At 42.6% G+C, this 16535-nt stretch overlaps 1 protein-coding gene across 15 annotated transcripts in view; it reads left to right on the top strand.

The window, feature by feature from the left end:
* DAB1 (DAB adaptor protein 1) overlaps window positions 1-16535 on the top strand; it is a 1411149-nt gene that overhangs the window by 1379827 nt on the left and 14787 nt on the right. For 11 of the 15 annotated variants that reach the window (XM_086952885.1, XM_086952858.1, XM_086952877.1 and 8 more), the window contains 3 exons: window positions 3223-3762; window positions 14563-14690; window positions 15010-15108. In XM_086952885.1, coding sequence (XP_086809011.1) covers window positions 3223-3762; window positions 14563-14690; window positions 15010-15093 — 752 coding nt within the window. In that variant the 3' untranslated portion in view covers window positions 15094-15108. The remainder of the gene's footprint in view (window positions 1-3222; window positions 3763-14562; window positions 14691-15009; window positions 15109-16535) is intronic. The other 4 variants (XM_086952831.1, XM_086952904.1, XM_086952923.1 and 1 more) reach the window with 1 other exon arrangement.

The following is a 16535-nucleotide window of genomic DNA, read 5'->3' as shown; positions in this document are numbered from 1 at the left end:
GGTAAAATCCATGTGAAACTGTTAAACCTTCTGGGCTACTGCTTTACCCGGTTCATAACCAGGCCCTTAATGGTGCCCTTATTGTCTGATCAGGAAATTGTAAACATGGGAACCCAGGGCTTCATTTTCTCTTTTAGGACCTATGACTATCCATCAATCCTTATGTGTTCATAGTTAAGGTTACCTTCTTTGTTTTATTCAGCTTGTTTAATGTTTCTGAATTGTTTCGGGAAATTTATTGTGTTAACTTTTCACCTTAATGTTGTTTGGGACTCCATGGCATTATCACACGTTTCAAAGTGGACTATGTTTTGACCTAGCAAGATATTGTTTTATTAAGTTGGTGGGGACTCCTCCAATAAAAGATTAAAAGTATACACAGTTTGAAGTCTTTGATTATACTAGTAAGACAGCTCAGTGAGTTAAGTGCTTGTTGCAGAGAGCTGTACTTGATGTGGAGTTCACTGGTAAAATCCCGTATCATGAGTATCCTCTCTACTTGGAGTATTTCTAAGTTGATAGCAGAGTATTAATTATAAAGCATGTTGACCACCCTTCACATAAAACATAGGCTCTCATTCTGAGATGGGAGGGAATGCACTAATTTTCCAGGGTGCAAGTCAAAATACCACTGCACTTCAGAATAACTGATCTCCAGTGCACTGGTAATTCTGGATGAAGAACACCACATCAATATTCTGCGGCAACTTGGAATGAGAGCCTTAATGTTTCTACCAAGTCATAACAATAATTATTATTGAAAGATATTTATGCAATTCAATCTTTAAAAAATAAACAATGACCAAATACATGTTGTGAGTGATACAGGTACAAAATAAAGGGTTCAGTATCAATTTGAGAAAGAGATATTTAAAAAAATTGTTGCTGTTGTTTCACTTTGGAATAATTCAAAACTTTGAATGAAACTCTTACAGTTTTTTCAGAATTTGTAATACAGTAGTGTAAGAAATAGGGCATTAATCATGAAAGATGTGTGTCCTTCATCCTACGGGACCTCTCGAATACCTTAGATAAAATCTCCCACCGCACCCTAATCACGAGACTCCACAACACTGGCATCCGCGACAAGTCCCTGGACTTGATCCACTCCTTTCTCACCAGCTGAACACAGCGAGTCAGATACGTCAGTTCCTCTCAGAACCTACAGAGATCAGCTGAGGAGTGCCCTAGGGCTCTTCCCTGAGCAACACCCTCTTCAATGTCTGCATGCCCCCCCTCGCTGCCATCCGCAGGAACCATGGACACAACATTGTCTCCTACGCTGATGACACCCAGATGATCCTCTCCTTCACCAATAAACCCACATCCACCAGAAGCAACTTCCACAGCGAGATGAAGGCCGTTGCCACCCGAGTGAAAGATAGTCGCCTCAAGCCAAATAAGACAAGACCGAAGTTTTCTTCCTGGGACCCCCCCCAACCTGGGACAACTCCTGGTGGTCCGCCTCACTGGGAACTCTCCCGCCCCTTCGGACCACACATGTAACCTTTGCATTATACTGGACTCCTCGCTCACAATGAACCACCAGACCAATGCCATTTCCTTATCTTTCTTCCACACGCTCTGAATGCTTCGAAAGAAATTAAAATGGATCCCCACAGAATACAGAAAGATGGTCACCCACGCAATCATCACCAGCAAACTCGACTACAGCAATGCATTCTACACCAGCATCAGCCAGAAACTCAACAGGAAACTGCAGAACATTCAAAATGCCGCAGCCACACTCGTCCTCAACATCCCCACCACTGCCACTTAACCAAACACCCTTGAGAACTCCACTGGCTTCCAGTCAACAAAAGATTCACTTTCAAGCTCCTTACACATGCCTATCAAGCTCTCCACGATGCAGGACCTGCATATCTGAACCGCCGGCCCTCTCATTCCACGTACCCACCAGAAACTTTTGTTCCACCCAACTGGCTCTGGCCACTGACCCACAGATCGACAAGACCAAAACTGGAGGAAGATACTTCTCCCACCTCGCTGCCAAGACTTGGAATGCCCTGTTTCTCCACATCGGGCAATCCCTGTCGCTGACTCAATTCAGGAAGGTTCTCAAGCCCTGGCTCCTCAACTTATCCCTTGCATCCAGATGGATCAGCACCCCCCTCCCAGCACCTTGAGACCCTCACAGGTGAGTAGTCACGCTATATAAACCCCTGATTGATTGATTGATTTATTGATTGATTGATTGACTGATTGATTGACAGTATCTCTAGGGCTAGCAAAAATGTGCTATGGTGCAGATTTTACCCATAAGGTATACTTCAGTGAGCACTCAAACTTTTCATTGAAGATTACGTACCTACATCATGAATGCCGACTTACATTATAACTTCTACATCAGGTCAAGTCAAGTCAAGTCAGATATTCTTGTAAAGCGTTCTTATCACCGGACGGTCTCAAGGTCAGCATCAATGTTAAAGGGTTTCTTCTGCAACAGGTTGTCTGTAAACAGACACCTGGCTGAACTAGACAGTAGTCTCATATGCTTAGCCTACACATGTGTGCTCACAGTTTTGCACATAGCCAGCCCCAAGATTTTTACCTTAGCTGCACCGCAGTGGCCTTACCATACACATTTTCAATCCATTTCCACTGAACTTACTGTGAGTATGACTCAGGTAGGATGACGCCTTCACAGAAAAAAAGTACAAAACTGGGCAGTCAGAAAGCGAAAAACCCAGTGGGATTACATTACTAAATGGGCATAACCCATTATACACACATAGCCTATGCCTTATTCTTAAATACAGTCTTACTTCTATAAAATCTGTTTGCTCATAATACGTGTAACTACTTCTTTTATTTGAAAACACCATCAATGAAAAATGTTAGTGAATACTGACAAAAGTACAATATTTGGTAAGACAATGCTGTGCAACACGTTTGACTGTTGTTATGGCATAAACAACAGTGATTGGTTGTAACTCCTATAACTAATGAAAGTCAAAACCTTGTCTTTCTTTGTTTCCCGTTATTCAGGGAAATTAAAAAAGTCCATGAAAAACAGATATCTTAGCTTATGCTCTGGGGCAATCCTATCTGTGTGTCCTGGCATCAGCCTCCTGGTTTACTAATGTGATACCTCAACCACTTGACTGCATAAAAGCATCAATGCTAAATATATCACTTAGGAAATCTCACTGTTCAGTAAATTAATTCTGCTCACTAATCTTTTTTCTTCTTTTTTGAAAGGTTATGTTGCAATGGGAGCCGTGCAGCCCTCTTTCTGGGGACAGCAACCATTAGTTCAGCAGCAAATGGTCTTGGGTTGTCAACAGGTTGCTCAGGTGATGCAAGGAAGCCAACAGATTGCGTGGGCGCAACCAGGGCTCATTCCTAACATTCAGCAGCCTTGGCCAACTGTGGCTGGTCAGTTCCCGCCCTCTGTATTCATGCCAACACAAACTGTAATGCCTTTTCCAGCAGCCATGTTCCAAGGCCCTGGCACTCCTGTAGCTACTGTTCAACCATCTAGCGATCTCATCCGATCAAGTCCATTGGGGCTTGGACAGACAATGGGTAAAGACATGTTTAGAGATTTTCAGATGGCTCATCCTCCACCAGTGCCATCAAGACAGCCAGACCAGCCTTCCCTCTCATGTACCTCAGAGGCCTTCTCAAGTTACTTTGATAAAGTTGGGACAGCACAGGAATCTGATGATTGTGATGACTTTGACATCTCTCAGTTAAATTTGACTCCTATGACTTCCACATCGCCCTCCACAAATTCACGTAAGTACATAGTTGCAACATACAAATTCAGTTTGTGGATATTCTGTTTTACTGCTTAATTACCATGTCTTATATATCTGTTGTGGCAGGGGTGATTTTGGTCAAAAGTACGACCTGGAAAATCCAAGTGAATTGCTTCGATGAGGCTAGGATTTTAGCACTTTTCAGAGTTGATTCAAGTTGCTTATGGGTTACAGTGATGATCCAATTCCAAACCAATCAACCAATTATTATTCACTTATTGTACTGAGTCAGTCAAAATTAAAGGATCAGCAGTGTTTCAGTAAGACTGGAGATGTAAAGACCACTGTTAATACTATAGAATATTCTGAAAAATATATTGTGGATATGTGAGTGTCTCATTACCTAAAAGAAAAGTGCTCTGTGTTTAGATTATGGCATTGGAACAAGTCAAGATGTTATGAATAACAAGATCTAACCCTCAATCAAATCATTAATTAATTGCGGAATTAAAATCTATTACATTGGTTAAATATTGATCAGCAAATGAGAAGCCTCCAAATTTAGAAACCCGTTTTGCCCCTTTTATTACAACCTGCAGCATTTTCAAGAAGTGAGCACCGAATTGCACAATAAGCATGAACCCGGTCCCCACACTTTTAGTCGCCATGCACATTCAAGAGGTGAAAATAATGGCGAATATTCACAATAGTAAATTTGTTACAACAGAATTATTGTTTTATTCCTACCAGAAATTTGCAAAAGAATTCTTGGCAGGCATAAAACCATTTATCGGTGTGTGTACGACAAGTGTGGATAGCTGCATCACTGTCATTCCCACTCAAGGGGCAGGAAATTGGTCATCCAAGGTTTGGTCTCCTATTGAAGTTTGGGAACGCATGCACACATGTATGTTTGTAAGCGTTCTCAAACTGTGATCCACCCCTTTTCCACCCTGGTTGTAAATTTGCTCCCCACATGGCAAGGGCTGGCATAACTCCCCTTCCATGGTGGGGAGAGGAATGGATCATCCCTGGATTTGCTAGTGCAGTAGGGGAAGGGATTTCTCCAGGGTGAAAAATATTCTCCCTGAGAAGGAATAAAATATGCATTTGCACAGGGAATCCTATGTCCTCTATGGCGAACTCCGTACAGTAGACAGAGAAGACACAGATTCCAAGCATAGCCATGGAAATGTTTACATGTTTATGAACAGAAAAGTATCTCAGACGGCGATCACTGGTCGTACCTTTCCTACATGTGGTGTATTGTGAAGTTTCGGATGAGCTGAAGAGTGCTTGAGTGCACTTCATTATCAGGCTAGAAGAGGCAACGGAGTCCGATTCACCCATGTGTGCATGCACAATTTACTTGCATTACTGCAGAATAAGTTTTATGAAGAGATTCAGGTTAGAGAAATATTCGAAATGGACAGTATCACGCTGAGTAATGGGAGAGAGGTAATGTCAAAATACTTAGAACATCCACAATAAAATAACATCAGCATTGAACACAAGAACATCAAGATTCGAAAATGGAGATTTTTAGAAAAGCGCTGCAAAGGGCGAATTCAGGATTAGAAAAATATTCGGAATGAAGGGCATCAACACAGAGTAATGGGAAAACAGGTAATGGCATAATATTAAAAAACACCAACATGAAAAATAAAAAAAAGTAAAAATTTGAAACGGAAGGCAACCACAACATACTAAAAAACATCAACATCCAGGGGAGCGAACACCAGGACCCATTCAGTCCCGAGACAAAATAAGCAAATGAACGCCAGCAGGGATGTAGCAGCACCGTATACATATAAACAGGCAGAGACTCCAGTTGAAATGAGACGGAAGAACCCTTGGGGGGGGCACACCAGCGTCAACAAGAGAACTACAAGCAATTTTGGAGCTAACCCGTGCTCTGTCACTTGCTTGTAAATATGCCCCACAGAAATTGTAAGTTTGATACCAGTCCTTGTGTTGTATTTATAACCACAAAATGTTTATATGAGGCTTGGTTTTTAAGAAGTAAAGTGCTGAAATCAGGATTATGAATTGTATATTTGCTGCAGCCTATATTGTAAGTTTATCTTTGTAGGTGTAAAATGATTTTGAAGTTGAATTGATATAACTGATTTTTTTAATCTCCTTTGAAAATATGAATTGCTCTTTTAATACTTGTCTTGATTGTTGTACTAGGCAATTGAACATTGTATCCAAACAAAATTCAAAGTGGAATAGTTTATCTGTAGCTCAAGTTTAATTCCCTCAATGGCATTGCTTCCCAAGGATATCCACTGGCTTAACAATAACTATGAATTGATTCTGAAATGCATTATACACCATCGATTTAATATCTCATATTTTGTTCTGTAGAAGAATTTTAACACCTTGTTCTGGAGAAGAATTTTAACACCTTGTAATTAGAGAAGAAATATTAATGCCAGTGAACAGTTCATTAACTTTTTTAAAACAAATATATCACCTACAACTAGTGCTTCTAGGTTGCTTCTGTAGTGTGACTCTGGCAATACACAGTTTCTTCCCACAAAGGTAAGTAATTCTAATGTCCGCACTTAGGATGTAATATGAAAATGATTCACCAACTTGCTGTAATAATTTTATGAATATGACTAGTAATGTCACCATGCACCATCCCTCTGAATGTTCACCTTCACAATGGGTGGAAGATGAAGTGCAGTAGACCTAAAATTGCCTCTGTGTAGCAGCAGAGTGTAATTCCAACCCATAGTGAGAGTGTTCAAGCCACTACTTTTGCTTCCCTCACTATATAACTGTCAGGGCACTTTCTTACCTGCAACCTGTATTGAGCTTGCTAGTAGTCTATGTGTGATTAGTACATGGTCTACTTTCCTGAAGAGGGAGGAATGTTTAAAAAGGTTGGTAGAAGGTGGCAGAGATAAGAATGGGAGCCAGAGCTCTCGCACCTCATTGTAATATGTAATTTATAGTGGTGGTAATTTATCCCATGTGTTATCTTGTTTTGCCTACCTGTGTTGAATGTTGCAAATAACTCACAAGAAACATATCATTTAACAGTACATAAATATCTGTTGTTTACAAAGATGTGGGCATAAATCAATATAGACAAGGCACATTTGACTTGGGATTTCAGAATGTTTCCCAAAATACCTTGAACAGTGTTTTTCTTTGTTAAGATGTCAGTTAGCACCCTGTTAATGTTATTTATAATGTCCTACAAAATCTAAAGAAAAGCTCAATATTAAAAGATGTGAAATAATTTAGACCTCAAAATGAGATCAATAATTATGAGACAAGGTACCATTTTATAACAGAGATATTTTTTAAACATTTTTAAGAATGGTGTTGAAATTTTAAAAACTTGAAACACAAATATTAATTTTCAGGAAACATTTTTAAATAAATCAACGGATCAACTCTGTTATATTGAATCTATGATATAAAACAGATACATAATGATTGTGTGCTACTGCAACTGCTGGCCATACGTGAAGTGCATGTCTTAAATCTTATGAGCCACCTTGGCAAAAATTAGGTATAGTGGAGTTATTCATTGAATTATACCAATGACTTTTATATGCATTTAATGGAAGAGCACCCAGTCTGAGTAGAGCGGTTACCCTCCTAATGTTATGGTTCAATGTTAGGGATACATACTTTTTGTGGTTGCTTATACTCTATCAGAAAAGGATTTATAAAATTTTAAATTCATGCAGTGGGTGAAGTCACAAGAGAGGTTTTGTCTGGGAATTGCAGTCTTTAACATAAAGAGGAGTTGTGCATGGGTCTACTCTAGCAAATATTCTTTCTTGCAATCAAAGGTGACCAAAATCTATTTAGGGTCAAAATAAATGTAAAATCTTTGATAGGAGTTTCAATCAGTTCCCTTTTCAGTATATCACTGAGGGTGTCTTTTATTGCGTGGAGAAGATTATAGGCCCAGAAAACTATACTTGCCATTGCGTTAACAAAGGAGCTTGTGGGCTCAAATTCTAGTCGCAGTGCTGCTTGAACAGGAATTGCTTGTCTTGTTGTAGACATTCTTCTTAGAATTTCCCTTAATAGAAGTTGAACAAAACCCATTCACTAATAGGCCCATGCTCCAACGAGTACGTAAGCATTAGAGGTATATTTTTGGTTGCATTTCCTGACAGAAAATGAACAAAATGATCACAAAATGAACCATAATCAAGGTAGTTACAGATGTACTGTACTTGCCACCAACACCACCACAATGTACACTGCTTTACTCTTGGAGTTAGAAGGGACAGTGTTAAAATGCAAGACACATCATTATTTTTTATGAATTACAGTCTGAAAAAGAATCTGCTCAATGTGTATGTTTTTCTTTCTTAGGACAGTATTGACATTTACGTTTTTACTTTGATTAGAATCTTTGTTTTAATTTAGAAAGAGACAATGCTCACAGGTGAGGTAGAATAAATACCACGAAAAAAGTTATCAGAGCCTCGTATTCTTAGTCATGAATATCTCATGCAATCAGCGGCTTGTGTCTGATGTTAAAACGGGATCTGTGGGGGCGTGGCTAAGCCGCCAAGCGTGATGGCCGCCGCTTAGAGTAGCTCCGCCGAACCCTCTCACTCCCCATATATCCGTCACACATATCCAGACTATTTACCTGGAATCTTCAAGGAGAAGGGGTCCAAGGCGAGATCCTGCAACAGCGATCCCCGAGGAGTGCCCAACGGCCAAGATATGGCTGTGTTCGTAACTGGGCCTGGTCAAGGCAAGCAGACTGCACCTTGCGTGGCGGCTGCGGCCGAAAGTACAGTGTGGCCGGACGCATCCTGAGGCGGCGAGCCTCACATCAGATGCCGTGTGGCGTGCTACCGGCGGTGGGGGGTGTGAGACGTCTTCAGGAGCCCCAAGGTAGGCACATGTGTGCCCGGTGCCTAGATGTGAAGTGAGCGCCGTAGACCAGAAAACGGATTGTGCCAGTGTCTGGTCCTGGACGTACTGGCAGAGTGACTGCTCGGCCTGTCCCACCGACCCAACTTGCTGTGATTTGCGGATTCTCTCTCCTCCTCTCTCCCGCGTCGCACGCCAGCTGCTTGGGGTGAACTGCGGACGGGGGAGACATATTGCTGCAGGGGCAGGCAAGCGACTGGTAACCCAAAATAAGTAAAATAATCTGGAGACACCTCTCGTCAGGCCTGCGAACTGCTGGGGACCCACTGCGGCCGTCGAGCCCCCGCTGTCTGTGGATGTGGTGGCAAGGGAGTCCTGTCTCTGCCTGATGCAGACGCATAGTGAAAACCAGTGCTAAATGCAGTGAAACCCGGGGAATCCTGTCTGCAACCCACATACCATCATTGCCACAGTGAGTGCTGCAGTCACCTCGAGATCCTCATCACACAGCAGCAGGGGCTTTTCCCTACCCCTCCTGGACTCTGGACTGGAGCTGTGTTTTGCTTGTGTAAACTCCCCCCCCCCCTTGGAGCAATACATCAGCCTCCAGGCATTGAAGTATACCAGCTGCCCTAATGTGAACAACTATGCTAGGACACCAGACGAAGGGGCAAATAATAGCCTGGTTTTATAGAGGCTCACTGGACCTGTTGCTGATGCAAAAGAGCCCCTGGGAGGGGCATCATCAAGACCGCTCTAGAAAATAAGATGGATGCCAACACTGTTGAGGTCAACCTGCTTCGGGCAGACATGAAGAAGAACTCACCATGGCGAGCTTGGTGGATGACACCTAACCACAGCTGGAAATCAAGGACTTGCAATCATTCCGAAAAACTTCAGAATCCAAGCTAGATGATTACAAAGGGCACCTGCGTCGCAATAACATACGAATTTTAGGAGTCCGCACGCCAGGGCGGGACCGCCCTTGAAGTACGAGAATGCGAAAATAAAAATTTTCCCAAACTTTACACAACTAGTCCAGAAGCAGCGTTGTTTCTTTCTGGGGATCAAAAAGGTGCTGAGGGACAAAGGCTACAAATACGCCATGCTATTCCCAACCAGGCTCCGGGTTGAGGCAGATGATAGTGCCTGGTTCTTTGAGCATCCAGAATCGGTGGCGGAATGGCTGGAGGCTCGCTGACCGGTGATACACTTGGCGCTGTGGTGAAACTGGGGGGTGGGGTAGGGGAGTTCCTAAATGTTGGGGGAGATGCTCTGTTTAGTCACTGCACAAAACTGGCCAAACGGGGGATCGAGACTTGATCTATGGCCACAATCATGAGTCAACTGCTCCCTTCTGGACCCTTCTCAGCACTCATAGTAGGGTGACATTTTGATTTATCCGTACCAGGTGATGTGACGGTATTCTTGGACAAAGGGGATGGGGGAGGGCATCATGCACCCTGTTTTTCTACTGTTAGTCAGTTTTAGGGGGTGGCAGGCAGGCAGAACGCAGGGAAGCAGGGAGGGGGGTAGTTTGGAGGGAATGTTTTGGTTAATTGTTTTTTTTCTTTATGTTTTGGATCAGTGCATTTAAATACGCAGGGTGATGGCATGAAGTGGGAGCAACGCATGGAAGTAATTCTAAATGGTTGTGCAGTGGGAGGTAGGGGTTAAAGTCCTTAGTTGGAATGCAAACGGTATTGGTGACAAGCTTAAAAGTAGTATGGTTCATCTCTATATCAAACAACAAGCCCCAGACATTATCCTGCTCCAGGAAACACTTCTGATTGGAAACAAGTGTCAGACAATGAATAGGGGGGATACAAGTTGGTTGCCATGCAGGCTTTACCTCGGGTTCCAGAGAAGTGGGTATTATTTATTTATTTCATTTATTTATTTATTTATTGCATTTGTAAAGCGCATCTATCGCCTAAATGGCATCCTGGCGCTTGCAGACTCAAGGCAGCATAGGAAAGGAGGGTGATAGCGGACTAGAGTTTAAGGAAGAGAAGTGTTTTCAATCTCCTCCTAAACAGTTAAGAAATTGTTCCCTCTTACTGTGCAGCCCATCTGGTATGATAGTCGGGGCAGATATGTGGGGCTCTTGGGCCAGTGGGAGGGCCTAATCATTACATTTATCTCGATCTATGTTCCCCCCGGCCTTCAGAATGAGACATATAAAGATCTAGGGACAGTACTTTCCAATGGGCCTTCTTAATATGGGTGGAGATTTTAATGCAGTGGTGTCTGGTGCCCTGGATCATCACCCCCGAGAGACATTAGGCCTGCACAATGATGGCTGCCTAACTTTGTTGAGGCCATGGGACTGGTGGATGGATGGAGGATGCCCAACCCAGATAGGACCCACTACACTTTTTGATCTAGTGCCCATCAGAGTCTCTCTTATAGACTATGTTCTAGTCCTGGCAACACCGGTAGGGGATATGGTGGAAATACAACACTTGGGTAGGGGCATATCAGACCACTCTACAGTTTGGATGCATATGGTCATGGGCCACGCAAATGCAGGTAGAATTGCTCCCATTTATCCGTGGTACTTACGTGACCCTGGCATTCGTAAGAAGATTGTCCGATCCACTGATCATCACTTTCTGGAAAATGTGGGAACAGTGTCCTCTGCCCAAACACAGTGGGAGGCCTATAAGACGGTTATTCGTAGAGAAGCTATCTCCCTCATAACGGGTAGGAAAAAGGACACACAAAACAAATTAGTGAGATCGGAAGATGAAGTGCTGCAATTAGAGGAAGCGGTACAAAAGGGGGTGGTGATGGACGGAGCATCTGAAAAAAATCAAACACTCCCACCTAGTCAAAAGATCTGGGTTTAATCCATCACCGTTCTTTAGCCCACTCTGCCACCCCTGTTCAGACATGGCTAGATGCAAATCAGTCTGACCCTGTGCCTCATGGGAACAGTCCAGCCCGAACTGCTAAGCCATGTCTTCCACGGACCGGAAACAGAGAAGGGGACACTTCCAATAGATCAGAGAATAGCCAACCTTGTGGTCATACATAAAGAGGGTAAACCTAAAACTAGTTGCACATCGTATAGACCGATATCACTATTAAACGCGGAACCCAAGATTCTAGCAAAAGTACTGGCGACGCGCCTTGTTAAAGTGATAGATAAATTGGTCCATCCGGATCAAACTGGCTTTATGCCGTACCGTAACACAGCCTTAAATCTGCGCAGGCTACATGGTGTGTTAGGCAGAGTTAAAACCATCTTAGAGCCCGCAGTCCTGGTATCACTAGACACCACCATGGCGTTTGACGTGGTGGAGTGCCGTATCTCTTTGCAGTGTTGGGCAAGATGGGATTTGGGCAACACTTTGTTAATTGGGTCTGACTGCTATACTCCAATCCCCTGACCCAGGTTGTTGTAAACAATCGTAAGTCGGCGACATTTGAACTCAGCCATGGAACGCGTCAGGGATGCCCTTTATCACCGCTACTTTTTGCAGGGTGGATTCGCAGAAACCACTGATCCGCGGTATGCGCTGGTTTCTGGAGTAGGAAGACAGGATTTCATTGTATACAAATGATGTCCTGCTCTATCTCACTTCCCCAAGACCCTCTATGATATGTGTATTAGATATCCTCACAATCAATCATATACTCTGGGTTTACCATTAATTGGTCTAAATCTGTGATGTATTTGCTGCAGGGAAAACCACCAGTTATTCCCACAGGTTGTCCGATTCAGGTAGCTTTGGATGGCTTTCATTATCTCGGAACATTTAAAATTTTGGATCCGGCGCTTCACTTTACTCGAAATCTCCAACCACCAATCCAGAGATTAAAATGTGATGTCAGCCACTGGAAATCTCTGCCTCTTTCTTTATTGGGCAAGGCAGTTCTATTTAAAATGATGGCTCTGCCCCATTTTCTTTATGCCCTTCAAAACTCCATGGACCCAGTTCCCAAATCGTATTTTAAAGAGGTGGAAACCCTGCAACGATCTCTTTCATGGGACGGTAAGCCTCGGATTGCCCTAGCTAACATCCCCATCAACTGGTACGATTGCGGTATCAGTCTACCAGACATCAGGAAATATTATTGGGCAGCCCATCTAACCACAATAAACCAAGGGATGTATTGTCATCCTGATGATCCAGGCTACGCCATAAATCGATGGCTCCTCCCTGGTGGAGATTATCTCAGAGCACTATACTCTAAACCTCGGAAATACCCTCTCACGGGCCCGACTGCGCACTCAGTCCACATATGGCATGAGGTCAACAAACACATGGGATGGCACTGTAGGCGACTCCTCTATTGCAATCCAAACGGCTGGGGAGCCTCTGGTGCACTAAAGGTTTTGACAAATGGGATGTAATTGGCATTTCCCAAGTCAAGGACCTCTGGGTCTCTCCTTCGCCTTCCTTCAGCAGCAATTTAGCTTGGCAAACTCAAAGTACTATAGGTAGATAAATGGGTTGCTGAGGGCCTAGAATTGGAAGACGAAGACTGGCAGGAGGCAGTCTCCTCCCCTAGGGAAGTCACGAACCAGGCAAGGTTGCGCCTGGTGCAATTAAAAATCCTGCACAGAACTTACATTCCATGGCTGGGTTTGGTCCGTATGGGTAGAACGGATTGTGGAGAGTGTAGATGTAGATGTGGGGATATAGGCACATTTATAAACAATATATGGAAATGCAAACGCATGCAGACGTACTCGCATGCGTGCTTTACACTGCACTCTCCTGGAAGTGCTTAGAGTTGAATTACAGCCTGAGGCCCCTAGGTGCCTCCTAAACAAATGGGAGCCTACAGACCTTAACCCTTGAACGAAGCAGTGGGCGACCCTGGCTCTTATGGTGGCTAAATGAATATAATGCAAACTTGGGGGTCTCATAAACCCCCAGAACTGGTTAAATGTAAGGAGGATTTAGACTGGTGCATGTTCCGGGAAAAAAACGTCTATGTTGCCATGGGGTGCCCTGGGAAATGGAGAAAAGTCTGGGGTCCATGGAACACCTATAGAGTTGATATTTGTGCCCCACCAATTTCTTAAACTGATGAAGAGACTCTTGAAACCCCTTAACCTCATCCATGCTGGTGACGAGCTCAGCTTGTCATGGAGTACAGTTGAGCTGTACTCATGACGAGCAGAGCTAGTCACGGCCGTTGGAACGTTCGCACGCGGCGGTAATTACCCCGCTGTGCTGAATGTTCTAAAAAGCGGGTGCGGCCATGACGAGCTCAGCTCGTCATGAGGGCAGCTCCGCTGTACCTTATGACGAGCTCAGCTCTTCACCAGCATGGGGGCGCTGTGCGCGGCCCTCCTCCCCCCACACAGCGGGGGGGAAACACCCCGCAGCGAAGGGGTTAACACTTGCATATTGCTTAAAGTGATTGGTACCTATCTAACCTAAGTCTAACTTTCGAAGGATGTATGCTCTACTGCTCATGCTGAATAATGCTCTGTATTGTTGCTTGTTTGTTGATAAAAAGATATATAAAAAAGAAAAAAAATGGGATCTGTACATTTATATACCATTCTCAATAGTATTTGCAATATTTCAAATTCATAACGGCTTAATGTCTTTGTTTTATTCCATCCCATGACCAAAAGCCTATTAAAATATGGCATACCAACACATTTTCATGTAGATTCTCCAAAGTCAAAATTCACCACCATGATCTGGTTATAAAAGATTCTGCGTTCGATGATAGCACGTCAATGCCGTCTTAGAAACAAATGACAGGTGAACATCCAGGTGCATTACCTTACTGTGACTTACATCATTCTGCAGAAACATCTCACTATCTCAAGTGATGCACTAAACAATAGTATGAATTTAAAGCTAAATGGATTGCGGTTACATTTTTTTGGTAACATATTCTAAGAGTTCCCTGAAAATCATCTGCAATGCAGATATATTTGAATATCTTAATATTTCTAGATTGATTTGTAACTTCCTATTGTGTATTATCTGTTCAGCACCAACTCCTGCACCCAGGCAAAGTTCTCCGTCCAAGTCATCAGTATCTCATACGAGTGATCCCAATGCAGATGACATCTTTGAAGAAGGATTTGACAGCCCAAGTAAAAGCGAAGGACAAGATTTAGTAAGTATTGTGGCTTAAAAATAAATTCTCTCTTGGAAGAAAAGGACTTTGAAAAATATGTCAATTTAACTTTATTTTAAAAGCAACAGGAATATTAATTTATATTTTAAAAGCATGCTAAGGGCTATGGTTTTGTTTATACTATCATTCAAATTACCTATGAACTGATTTGTTGCAGTGTTTACTTGTTGGATTGTTGTGAACTGTTTACGAGGTTTATATCATTTTTCTCACCTTGGGTTATCACATACATCATTAAAAACAATTCAGAGCAAGTGCTGTTGTTGAGACCAAAAGGTATTGTCTTCTTGTGTTCTAGCCTGATGCATCTCAGGCCTCATGCAGCACCGATCCCTATGGTGAACCCACTGCTGATACTGTAAGCCCACAAGTCGATAGCTAGATAGCAAAGGTTGGGGTAGGTATCTGCCTTTTATTCTCATTCTCCTGAGATTTCCATCCACCATTGCCCACCATTACCCACCTCACTGTGTTTATCAGAGTCTGTTACATTTGTTCTTGTGGTTCCTACATAGTGTCACTCTCATTTGCAGTGGATGCATGACTTTCATTCACGACCCTTGAAATATCTCATGATATGCAACTTTTTGCTGCAGTCTTTTCATATTTGTAATAAATTATTGACTTTGGCATGTAAACACTTTGCATGATAATCTTTGGAATGGTATAGTTCCTCGTGAACCATTGCATGCTATGGATATATTTTTCTGCTTCTGTGTAATGGGTTCACTACAAAGGTTGCAATTTGTAAAACACCAAGTAATGTACTTGAGTCTAACTTTGGATTAATCTGTTGATGTCACCTTTCCACCTTGAGAGTGTGAATAGTTGGCACACTGTCTATGTCCTTTGCCATGATAATAAACATACTACGGATAATGGATATAGATTTTCTTGTTCAGGCTTAAACATTACTGTTATATTTGAGATGGTGCAGCACTGGATACTTAAAGGTTTTCTATCTGAGATGTCTCTTTGATAAAATAGTCAGGCCCCTTGACATTATGGATAGCCGAACCTGTTGATGGTTCATTAACATGGATACGAGACAAGTTGACAGTATAAGCAATGAATGAAAAAGGCTCCATTAAAATCCACTGGGGGGAAATTCATTTCATAAACATTCTTTTGAAAATCAAGAATGCCAAAGTGGGTTGACACATCAAGCACCTCAAACAAGATCCCTTGCAGTACAACTTTAAGAATAGGATGCACAGCATCAAACAATAACACGCATATAAAATATGAAGCACATAACGAGGAGATGTAATTTGCCTAATTCTTAATTTTTACTTGTTTTCTGAGTGGTTACACAATAGAACCCACAAGATCTTCAGATAAACGCTAGATTTCAAATTAACTGAGCATAAGAAATTTTGTTTAAAAAAATAGATATAGTTCTGCAATTCGGGCATAATATATAAGAAAGCTGTTTAGGCTTTCACAGAGCCGAACTACACTTGAGAACCTCACTCCAAAATGAAAGACGGCCCGAATTTTTATTATGCAGCAGAATACTCTGTGAAGTTCAAATTCTGAATGCTGCTCCAGTCTAAGTAAATCAGATTCAAAAGAATGTCCATTACAAATGATGATGAGGCCACACTGAGGACACTGAGGATACTGTAGGGGATGCCAGGGAGTCGATTCTGTGAAGACATTTGAGACTGCCTGTTGACTAAGGATTATGTTGCTCTTCTTAGGTACAAATAAAAGGTTTCCTACCTGTAAGAAGCATTGTGTAGACCTGTGTATGAACAGTTGCCTTCAGGAGAATACATTACTTTTTGAGATGAGTGTGGATTGAGGAGGATCACTGAGGAT

The sequence above is a fragment of the Lissotriton vulgaris genome, chromosome 1_1 (genome assembly GCF_964263255.1).
Source record: "Lissotriton vulgaris chromosome 1_1, aLisVul1.2, whole genome shotgun sequence".
NCBI classification, from domain to species: Eukaryota; Metazoa; Chordata; class Amphibia; order Caudata; family Salamandridae; genus Lissotriton; species Lissotriton vulgaris.
This window is presented reverse-complemented; position numbering and strand designations above follow the sequence as displayed.